Genomic DNA, 12124 nt, shown 5'->3' on the forward strand with positions numbered 1-12124 from the left:
GAAAAATTTTATTTCAGCATTCTTGTCCAAACTGTAATGAGATACCATTGTATGCACACCAGAATGTCTAAAATTAATAAGACTTAAAATACCAAGCATACATGTGGATGTGGAACAACTGTAACTTTCATACACTACTGTCAAGAGAGTAAAATAGTATAAGTACTTTGGAAAACAAATTGGTGTTTTCTAATAAAGATACACATACATGTACTGATCCAGATACTCCACTGCTAACTATACATCCAGAGAAATTAGTATATACAAAAAACTGTACTTAAATATTTATTCAAGTTTTATTTATAATCGCCAAATTTCCAACATTACAAGAATAGATAAGTAAACTGTGGAAAATAGATCCAATGAGATACTTCTCAGAAAATAATTTAATGATATATGCAGCAATATGTTTAAAATACAAAAATGATTATGTCAAATGAAGAAGGTAGACGCAAACGTATAAACAGTTTGGTTTTGTTTTTAAGATTTTTAAAAAGAGACAAAACTACTCTAAAGTGAGAGAAATCAGAGCAATGGGGGTTTCTGTTGACTAGAAAGGGGAATGAGGAAAATTTCTGGGCTCACTGAAATGTTCCATATCTTTTTCGGGGTGGAGTTTATACTTAGGCAAAAAGTCATCAAGGTGTATATTTAATATTTGTATATTTTACTATATATAAACTATACCTTATTAAACAAAATTTGAAATATTTCATATCTTTGTAAGTAAAATTTATTTGTGTAAAAATATGCAGAGTTCAATATTTTAAACAATATATTGTTAAGCAGATATACTGGGACTTACAGAAAACTAGTGTGTGTGTTTTGTAATGTAATCTCTATTACTTATTACAACATTTAGTTTATTATTGTTGTTATTCAAACACATGAATAAAAGGTAAGAGGTATTTCTTACCTCCCACTATATTTAATATTCTAAATACACAAATGGGAAAAGCACTTTTTGGGAAACATTTGTGGTTTTTGGAAAAGCATTTATGGCAAGTAGGAAAATTATATGAAAAAGCATCTAGTTAAATATATTTAGTATCTTATTGGTGAGACAAGGTTTCAGTAAATTCACAAAATGTTGCTGGGAATATAGTTTATTTCTATTAATATACACCTTTTTCATGATAAACTTCACTGTATTAATAAAACAATGGCTAAAATTTTCCTCTTAATACTCTGTGTAGTATTTTCCTTAAGGCGATAAATTTTAAAATTTACAGTAAGAACTATATGCTCTTTTTCAAATACTTGGTATCATTTTAGATGGTAAAGAATGCAACTTTTATAATACACTAAACCACCAACCCAAAACCCCCTTACTGGGATCCTGAGATACATATGTATTATTTCTCTAATCATCCCCTCTTACTACTATGATTGGCAATGAACAATGGAGTCTATGTATTGTCTTAGATATTGAATACATCACCCTGATAGACACTCTCAGAAGCAGGTAGTATGTCATATAGATCTTGCCATTACCAAAGAACAGAAGGAAAGTCAGAATAATAACAGAAAAAGTGACAAGAAAAAATAGAAAAAAAGGCCACTATTGGAGGGATCTGATCCTACTATAATCTTTACACACAATTTGAAATGCATTTCTTTGAGTGCTGCTGCTTATACCAGTAACAATATTGTTAAGAATGAGAGCTCTTGTAGCCCAAATGTCCAGCGATGGATAAATGGATAAAGAAGATGTGGTATATATATACAATGGAGTATTACTCAGCAATCAAAAAGAATGAAATCTTGCCATTTGCAACTATGTGGATGGAACTAGAGGGTATGTTATCGTAAGTGAAATTAGTCAGTCAGAGAAAGACAAATACCATATGACTTCACTCATATGGGGACTTTAAGACACAGAACAGGGGCGCCTGGGTGGCTCAGTCAGTTAAGCATCCGACTTCAGCTCAGGTCACCATCTCGCGGTCCGTGAGTTCGAGCCCCGCGTCGGGCTCTGGGCTGATGGGTCAGAGCCTGGAGCCTGCTTCTGATTCTGTGTCTCCCTCTCTCTCTGCCCCTCCCCCGTTCATGCTCTGTCTCTCTGTGTCTCAAAAATAAATAAACATTAAAAAAAAATTAAAAAAAAAGACACAGAACAGATCAACATAAGGGACAGGAAGCAAAAATAATATAAAAACAGGGAAGGGGACAAAACATGAGACTCTTAAATATGTAGAACAAACAGAGGGTTGCTGGAGGGGTTGTGGGAGGGGGGATGAGCTAAATGGGTAAGGGGCATTAAGGAATCTACTCCTGAAATCACTGTTGCACTATATGCTAACTAACTTGGATGTAAATTTAAAAAAATAAAATAAAATAAAAAGAATGAGCTCTTGTAGTGTTTGTCATTTCTATATCTAGATCAGAGAGGTCTAACTTCAACTTTATATAACTGATAAAACTAATCATATTTGCCCATATTAGGAATAGCCCAGAGACAAAAGCAGTATAGAAGTTATTTTAAATATCAGTGCATAGTTTCTATTTAGAAAACATATTACTTTTTTTTTATTTTTTTTAACATTTATTCATTTTTGAGAGACACAGAGACAGCGTGTGACTGGGGGAAGGGCAGAGAGAGAGGGAGACACAGAATCCGAAGCAGGATCCAGGCTCCGAACTGTCAGCACAGAGCCCGATGTGGGGCTCGAACCCACGAACTGTGAGATCATGACCTGAACCGAAGCCGGACACTCAACCAACTGAGCCACCCAGGCACCCCAGAAAACGTATTACTTATTTATGTAAACTTGCACAAGATGATGGAGATACAGAAGGAAAAATGAGACGAGATCAGCTATCAGAAAAATCACAAGCACGTCTATTAAACCACACAAAGCACAATCTCTAGAAACAACATGTTTATGATCACATTCTCACCTTGAAAAACACCAATAATTATAAAATAAAAAGTTGAACTTCTTTATGTTGTTGCCACTTCTAATTAGAATATGCTTCTCCTTTGGATTTTAATCAAGACTTTCCTCAGTGCAATTTTGACATCCTTATTCCTCAAACTGTAGATCAGGGGATTGAGCATGGGCCCCACATTAGTATAGAAAACTGAAGAAATTTTCCCCTGCTCCATAGACCCCGGAGAAGAATATTTAAGATACATGAATGCTGCCGAGCCAAAGAAAAGAGAAATAGCAATGATGTGAGAACTACAGGTACTGAAGGCTTTCGATCGTCCTTGAGCAGATCTGATATGAAGAATGCTAGTGAGGATAAAGACGTAAGAAATTAGGATGGTAAAACTGGGTACTGTGATATTAATTCCCACGACTATCAGAACTACTACCTCGTTGACATAGGTGCTGCTGCAAGACAGTTGGAGGAGAGGAAGAATATCACACAGGTAATGGTTGATGACATTGACACTGCAGAAGGTTAGTCTGAGCATGCACCCTGTGTGGGCAGAGGCTCCAGCAAACCCCATCATATATGCAGCAACAGTCAGCAAGGCACAGACCTGACGGGACATGGTTACCTTATACAGCAACGGATTACAGATGGCCACGTAGCGATCGTAGGCCATTGAGGTCAACATATAGCATTCCGAGATGACAAAAAAGAGAAAGAAAAACAGCTGAGTCATGCAGCCAACATAGGAGATCATATTCTCCCTTGACACAAAGTTCATCAGCATCTTGGGGGTGACAGCGGAAGAGTAACAGACATCAATGAAGGACAGGTTGAAGAGGAAGTAGTACATGGGGGTATGGAGGTGAGAATTTAGACTAATAAGAGTGACCAAGCCAACGTTGCCCACCATGGTGACAATGTAGATCACCAGAAACAGGAAGAAGAGGGGTTGCTGGAGCTCTGGACGGTCTGTTAGGCCAGCAAGAAGAAATTCAGTCACTAAGGAGTCATTGCTAACCAGTATTCTTCTCTTCAGAAATCTGCGAGAACATTAGAAACTCCCATTAGAGACCCCAGCTCTCTCCTTACATGCTCTCATTCATAAGCAGAAGACTCAGAAGACTTTGCTTCACAGGGCCCGAATGGATTGCCATACACAGCCGTTAACATTAAAATCACTCTGTCTTTTGTTGCATGAGCTTCATGTGACAAACAACTGCCCTTGTCTTTACTAGAAGATACAAGGATGGAGTAGCTGAGGACTAAGCCCACCTGTTGGTGAGCTTCAGTAGGGAGGTATCCCCCTTCTCTCCCTCCCACTCATCTGATCGTTCACTTCCTAGTTCCTGTTTCCATTATCCTACCAGATACCTCAGTTTCACTGTGACGACAATCATGAAAGAGCCGATTTCTCTAGGGCAGAGAGCATATCATAATTCTGCTTCCTAGAAGAGTGTCCCTACCAGTCTATAATCTTTGCAGATAGCTTACTGCAAGAATCCATGAAATCAATAATGGGTAACAAGTATCGAGGGGAACTTTGGTAGCCTAAGATTTATAATTCAACATGTAGTCAGTGTTTCTACATATTCTGCTTCCCTGTTCCAGCCTAGCTGGACAGATAATGAATAAAGAAAGGTGGATGTGCTTTCCTTGGTTTTGTAGTAAGGCATGAAGCAGAAACATAACCAATTTGGATACTGATTATTTAGTTGTTAAGTTTGTGAACACATATCGAGCTGCATGCTTATAACACATAAACTCTTTTATATGTCTATTTCAATTTACAACTTAAGAAAGAGATAAATCTTTTCCTCTGATGTTGCTACATGCTAGATGTCACTTGGTCCTGCTATGGCTATCTTGCTACCACACTGAAGATGAAGCCAACAGAGGGCATGCTTAGAATAAGCAGAAAAGTATACAGAAAATATACAGAAAAGTATATAGCCAGAGCTTTATACGTTGAGTTTCTTGTTATAAATTATAAATATTTTTCCTCATTTTACAGGAACAGAGAGCATGAGAGGTAAATAGAAACTTGATTAACTCACTCTCCCTCCATGGAAATAACCATGCTGACCCTGTAAGTATGGTTCACCTCCACTGGAAGAAGAACTGGCCTTTAGGATGTCAAGGTTGAGCAGAGGTAGTCACTGAATTTTCTTCTTCCTTTACTGGCAAAAGGGTCATAGCATAGATCTCACAGTCTGAATGTTCCAGGAGTCATTCTTGGCTGTAGATCAAACTGGTCATTATAAATTTATTAAGAAAATACGAAGGGCCACTACATACTTGAGACCTGAGCCACTGTGTCAGAGCTCAAGGCATTTGTTTAAGGCGTATATATTTTTTGGATCTGGCTAGAAATTCAGGTGTGAGTCTCCCCCAGGACCTTCCCATCTCAATAAACTCTGTAGGGAAAGAACTGGTGTCTGTGCTTACATCCTAATTGTGACAGTAAATGTTAATTTCCCATCAGAGATTATATATTCCTTATGAGAAAGGATCTTATGCTGTCCTCTCTAAAGGTTCAAATAATTCATGTCATTGAAAATTTCTCTAATTATAATTCTAGGTAACATATTAGTTTTAAGGATTTAAGTTCATACAGATTTATGGACATTTCAGTAAAGTTTATTTTACCCTTTTAAAACATTTGAGTTCCTTTAAATATTCAGTGCCTTACAGACATTACAGTCTATTTTAAAGTGATAACAACTTAACTTCAATCACATACAAACCTTTATCCCTTTACTTCCTTCTCATATTTTGTTTCTGATGTCGCAATTAATCTTTTTATATTGTAAATCCATTAACAAGTTATTGTAGCTATAGTTATTTTTAGTACTTTTTTCCTTTAACCTTTACTAGTATTAAGTGATTAACCACCATATTGCAGTATTAGAGTATTCTGAACTTGACTGAATATATTTAAATTTTCAGTGTGTTGTATATTTTCTAATGTTTTCATGGTACTAGTTAGTGTCTTTTTGTTTCAGCTCAGAGAACTCCTTACAGCATCTCTTATAAAGCAAGTCTAGTGGTAATGAATTCCCTCAGCTTTCATTGGGAGAGTTTTCATTTCACCTTTATTTTTGAAAGACAACTTTACTAGGTAAAGTGTTCTTGGTTGGCAGTTTTTTCTTCCAGCATTTTCAGTATATCATCCCTCTCTCTCTGGGTTGCAGGGTTTCTCAAAAAAAAAAAAATCTGATAGCCTTATGTAGGGTTCCTGGTCATATGAGGGTTATTTTTCCTCTTACTGCTTTAAAAAATTTTTTTAATGTTTATTTTTGAGAGAGAGAGAGAGTGAGCAGGGAGGAGCAGAGAGAGACGGAGACACAGAATCCAAAGCAACTCCAGGCTCTGAGCTGTCAGCACAGAGCCCGATGCGGGGCTCGAATCCACAGACCATGAGATCATGACCTGAGCTGAACTCGAATGCTCAGCCGACTGAGCCACTCAGGCGCCTCTCCTCTGACTGCTTTTAAAATTCTCTCCATTATCTTTCGTTTTAGACAGCTGAATTATAATGTGTTTTGGAGAAGATCACTTTGGGTTGAAATATTGGGGTGACCTATTAACTTTATGAGTTACAAGTCTAAATCTCTCCCCAGATTTAGAAAGTTCCCAGCCATTATTCCTTTAACCAAGTTTTCTGCCCCTTTCTGCATCCTTCTCCTTTGGGAACTCCAATCATGTCTACAGTGTTTCGCTTAATGGTACTCCATAGGCCATGGGGGCTTTCTTTATTCATTTCATGTTTTTCCTGTATTCTCACTGACTGCATAATTTTAAATGTCCTGTTTCTACTTCACAGGCTTATTCTTCTGCCCAATCCAATCTGATACTGATGCTCTCTATTGGATTTGTCATTTCATTCATTATATTCTTCAGCTTCAGAAAGTTGGCTTCTTTTTTTTATGATTTCTATCCCTCTGTTAAACTTCTCATTTTGCATAGTTTTCATGATTTAATTGACTTGTCTTTATGTGTTTTCCTGTAGCTCGCCATGCTTCCTTAAAACAGCTATTCTGAATTCTTTATAAGACAAATCACAGATGTTCATTTCCTTGTGATCTGTTTCTGGAAAATTATTGTGTTCCTTTGGTGGTGTCAGTTTATGCTGATAATTCATACTCCTTGAAGACTGCTACTGTCTTACTATCTGAAGAAGCAGCCACCTCCTCCAGTCTTTCTGACTTGCTTTAGGAGAGAATTACCTTCTGTCACCCCTGCTAGTGATTCTGAGCCTTTCTCTGACCTTTTATAAGGTTATTCCTGCTCCATACTTTTTGTTTCACCTTTCGGTAGTATTCTTAAACTTACATGCCTTCACTCAATCTTGCAAAACCAAGTTGGTTGCCAAGAGCCTCCGTTTTGCTTTCCTTAAGATGGGACTGAATGCTCAGTTTGTGATTTCTCCCCAGCCTGCAGTCTGGCCATCTTTCCGCATGTGCTCACTAGCCATCTGCAAAGACTCTCTCACTGGAAGCACATGCAGGGAGTCATCCACAGGGTAGGGTTATGTGTGAGTGAGGGGGTGCCCATGACTATTTGGAGTTATCCCCAATGGCTCATTAGCAAGCAAGCTTCCTGATGGAGTCCACAACATGATTAGTAGGATCCATATCCTTTTTTTGTTGTTGTTTATTTATTTTTGACAAAGAGAGAGAGAAACAGAGCATGAGCAGGGCAAGGGCAGAGAGAGAGAGGGAGACACAGAATCCAAAGCAGGCTCCAGGCTCTGAGCTGTCAGCACAGAGCCCGATGTGGGGCCCGAACTCACAGACAATGAGATCATGACCTGAGCTGAAGTCAGACTCTCAACCGACTGACCCACCCCATATCCCTTTGATGCCCTCCAACAGCCCTACCTGATACCTTCCCAGACAACTCCCATGCTCAACCACATGATATACCTAAGCAATCTGGATGGGATGAAAAGAAGTGAATCTCACAAAACAGATGAACATAAGGGAAGGGAAGCAATAATAATATAAACAAGGGAGGGGGACAAAACATAAGAGACTCTTAAATATGGAGAACAAACAGAGGGTTACTAGAGGAGTTGTAGGAGGGGGGATGAGCTCAAGGGGTAAGGGGCATTAAGGAATCTACTCCTGAAATCACTGTTGCACTACATGCTAACTAACTTGGATGTAATTTTTTTTTAACGTTTTTATTTATTTTTGAGACAGAGAGAGACAGAGCATGAATGGGGGAGGGGCAGAGAGAGAGGGAGACACAGAATCGGAAGCAGGCTCCAGGCTCTGAGCCATCAGCCCAGAGCCTGACGCGGGGCTCGAACTCACAGACTGTGAGATCGTGACCTGAGCCGAAGTCGGACGCTTAACCGACTGAGCCACCCAGGCGCCCCTGGATGTAAATTTTTAAAAAATAAATAAATAAATAAAAATTTAAAAAAAGAGAAGTGGATCTCTTTGGCAGTGTCTCATACAGCTAAGGAAACCAGGCATTCACTCACATACTCTCACTTTCCCCAGTGAGAGAAATCACAAGTCACAGGTTATAAGAACACCTCTTTGGCACTGGGCTGTGCTGCCTTGGAGGACGCAGGACATAGGTAAAGTGAAACTATTCCTCTTACCTGCTTCAGTACATCCAATCTTGGATTCTTAATTTGCTCCAACAGTGTGCTGTGACTTCTCCACAAAACTTCTGGACTTCTACAAGGGCTCTCTCATCTGTGGGTGATTGTAGAAACTGCTGTTCTTTGTGAGGAAAACAGTAAAAAGTTGTCATTGTGCCATGATGTAATATATTGTTCGTCTTATGATCTTATTATGTTATTCATCTTGGAATTTTCTTTAAGCCAACCTAAGTCAAGACTCTCATCCTTTCTCCTCCAAGAATAAAAACTGAGACACCCAGAATTTGGTTGGTATTATAATCAAAGACGAGGGGAACACAGGGTATGTCCTACTATTACTCTTCATGAGAGTGCACAACATCATTATTTGTGTGTGTGTGTGTGTGTGTGTGTGTGTGTAAAATGTGTGTGTGTGCTGTGTTTGTTGTTAACAACAAAACATAAACAATCACATTTTAGGAGATATAGGATACAGACAGGAGGCTCCAAGGGCTCTGGCTGGACTCCCAAACTCTGGCCTCTCCATGGACAGGAGGCTTCACTTCCTGCAAAGATTTTCTCTTAATAAAGGGCTAGAACAGCCTGCTCAGAACGGCAACATACCAGTCTGCATAAAAACAAACCTGACTTTTTCCACCCCAAAAAAGTCCATGCTGTCACCCCTACCTGAGAGGTGGCCTTGGTAACCAGACAGTGAGCTGTCAGGGAGTGAAAGTGTCCCCCAAATACCACCCTCTTCCCTTCTCCAGCTTCTCAGAACTGCTGTCTTTGCTCAGTGGCATGGTTTCTTAAATGTTTGCTCTTATGATTTCTTTTACTTTAAAAAAACAAAAACAAAAACTATCTGAAAAGAAATAGCAGAAACACTAACTTCACAATGCTAGAACCTACAGCAGGGGAACTTTCTAAGCATCTCATGCCAAAATGGGTCATTCCAAATCAAAGTCACTCTCTGGAGGTGAAAAAGATACAAGAAAAAGAAGAGAAGAAACTTGGACACATTTTGCAGGTCTGTGACAAAGAAGAAAGGGCCCAACGACAGGGTGAAGTTGGGGTCTGCTGGGTACCTCCAGGGCAAGGACCACTCCCACCTCATAGTGTGCCAGGACCCTGCAGAGCAGGGGGGCGGGGCTCAGGCACCACCATACTCCCTCCCCTGTGCTCACCTGTTCAAGAACAAGCAGTCCTCATCCACCCTCTTTCTGGGCATGGCTGGGAATGGGCCTGTGAGCGTGTCAGAGCATGCCGGGACCCTTCATGAGCTGGGGTATCGTCACCCATCCAGACTGGGTTTTATTGTGCTGTGAAGCCTAATGCTCTCACTCCTCACCAAGTGCTAGCTGGAGCCTTGCTGGAGGAGCGAGCCAGATCGGTTTCGGTTGGCATTGGCAGGGCAGCCTCTCGGGATCCTCTGCGCTCTGCCCCCTTGCCAGCACTGGCCCTGTTGTACTTACTGAGAAAAGTGTCATTTGGGCCTAGCTCCACCCTCCCTCGAAAACTGCCTGCAACCAGCTCTGCTTCCCCAAGGCAAAAGGACAGGCCACCAAGAAAGGTGCTGGGAGGGCAGCCAAAAAATGAGAATCCAAGCAGGGCAGGAAGTGAGCCCTCACCGATTTGAGATGGAGATGGGAGAGAAAGGGAGAGAAAGTGGGATGCCCTGAAAGAGAGGACAGGGCTGCCAGGAGATGGTAAAGAGTCAGCAGAATGAACAAGCAAAGCAGCTAAGAGGCTGTGAGTAGACAGGAACCCTGAGAATGCAGAAGCCCTGAAACAGGAGGGAGGCCCTGAGAGAATGGGGGGCTGAGGTACAAAGAGATGGTTCCCTGAAGTGAATGAAGGCTTAACACGGTGGAGGCAGATGCATAAAGAAGGAGGTGGCTGAGGGCCCTGAGACAGACACTGAAAAATGATGGGGGGAGGGGAGGGGGGCGTAAGGCATGGGGCATTGAGGAGCTGGACAAGGACAGAAAGGCAGAGGGGCTAGAGGCAGGGCATCCACGGAGTGAGTCCCAAGTGGAGCCGAGTTCTGCCTCTGCTCAGATGGGTTCCAAATTGCTGCGGCAGGAAGGCCAGGCACTCTAGCTGACACGTGGCAGAGATGCGGCCACCTCCGACTGAACTTCCCCGTGGGTCCGGGAAGACTTACTTCTTGCTTTTGAACGTACCCTCGATCTTGGGCACGAACTTTCCCGCCTTGCAGTCCCTGGCGTCTTCCTCTGCTGGGCCCTCCCCCTGCCAAGGGCCACTAAACTGCTCCTTTTTCCAGAAGACCTCCCAGCAGCTTGCAGACGCTTCTCCTTGCGCATGCTTCACGCTGCGACTCGCCCCTCCACGCCCCCAGAGGGCAGTGTGCGGTTCGGCAGGCCTCGTGTCCCCAGGCTGTCAGAGCGGAAGATGGCTGAACATTTGTCCCCCGTCGGATGTGTCAGGGGCCAGGCTGCACGCAGCAGGCAGGTGGCCTCGCTCAGGGCTGCCCTGGGCCACACCAGGGACTCCATGGCGTTTCTGGCCGTGGCTTTCGAGTCATCTCTCAGGTTGCTGCTGTATAAGGCATTGGCCGTGGCGGAGGCCGCACGCGCCCACGAGTCCCACTCCTCTCCTCTTGCAGCCTCCACGCTGCCCCCAGGCCCAAGACGGCCTCTGGGGCTCTCAGGCTGCCGGTTCTCCAGCAATAGACCTCCTCCTCTGCGCACCCGTCACCCTTGGGGCTTAGCAGCTGCCGAAGCTCTGGAGCCCTCGCACGGGACCTGCATGGCACCCGCAGCCGCCTCTTCCGCCGACCCGGTCTTGGGAGACTCCGCAGAGAAGGTGAGAGTGAGGCTGCCCCTGCGCTCCGGCACAGGGGACACCAGGAGTACCCGTCCCTGTGCTCCCAATAGCCTGCGGTGAGGCTCCCTTTTGGCTCCGAGTGGAATGGAGTGGAGGTGGAGCGGCCCTGCGCGGAGAGGAAGTACAGGGTGGGCGGAGAGGGGGCGCTGTGACGCAGGGTGGGGGAGCAGCTGTGTGGCTGCGACCAGGATGGCGGCACCTGTAGCTCCGCCTCCCCAAAAGTGGGACGGAGTCGTGCAGGCCCCTTGGGCAGCACGCTCACTGCAGCGCCGTTTATTAATCAAATGCAGATCAGCCAGCGAAAGGCATTTGTGTATGACAAAATTTCCGTTATTTACAATGTATTGTCATTCGGTCAATCCCGGTATGCATGTAACAGTTTCAGAGTTGCAAACATACTCCTGAGAAGGACAAATTTAGCAACTAAAGTACCATGCTTTATACATTTCTTTTTACCTTCAATTTACAATATCTAGTCAAATAAGTAAATAAATGGTAGATAATGGAGCCAGGTTTCCCATTGTCACAGAAATAAGTTACAAATAGGCAAAAGAGGGAGGCTGTAATGAGTCCTGTGTGGCTAGATTAGAGCTGGAGCTAACGGCATTAATTCGTGTTTCTATTAAATATATATTAAGATAGGTGGATAAAGAGATAGTTAAATATGGAAATACACACAAGAGTTTGAATACATACACATATTTCCTACCTCTTTCCACTGAGAGTGTTACTGAAACCCAAGTTTAGCTGCCTGTCCTTCAAAAAGCCGATAGAGTTTTGATTGGAAAGAAA

General features: G+C 42.5%; 1 protein-coding gene across 1 annotated transcript; it reads right to left on the reverse strand.

Annotated features, from left to right (window-relative positions):
• Positions 1-1143: 1143 nt before the first annotated feature.
• Positions 1144-9285, reverse strand: LOC122201158 (olfactory receptor 8B3). The gene is made up of 3 exons (XM_042907104.1): positions 9236-9285; positions 3002-3926; positions 1144-1188 (listed from the first exon to the last, which is right to left on the reverse strand). The coding sequence occupies exons 1-3, from the start codon at positions 9283-9285 to the stop codon at positions 1144-1146; spliced, it is 1020 nt and encodes a 339-aa protein (XP_042763038.1).
• Positions 9286-12124: the final 2839 nt, after the last annotated feature.

Source organism: Panthera leo, chromosome D1 (genome assembly GCF_018350215.1).
Source record: "Panthera leo isolate Ple1 chromosome D1, P.leo_Ple1_pat1.1, whole genome shotgun sequence".
Lineage (NCBI taxonomy): Eukaryota > Metazoa > Chordata > Mammalia > Carnivora > Felidae > Panthera > Panthera leo.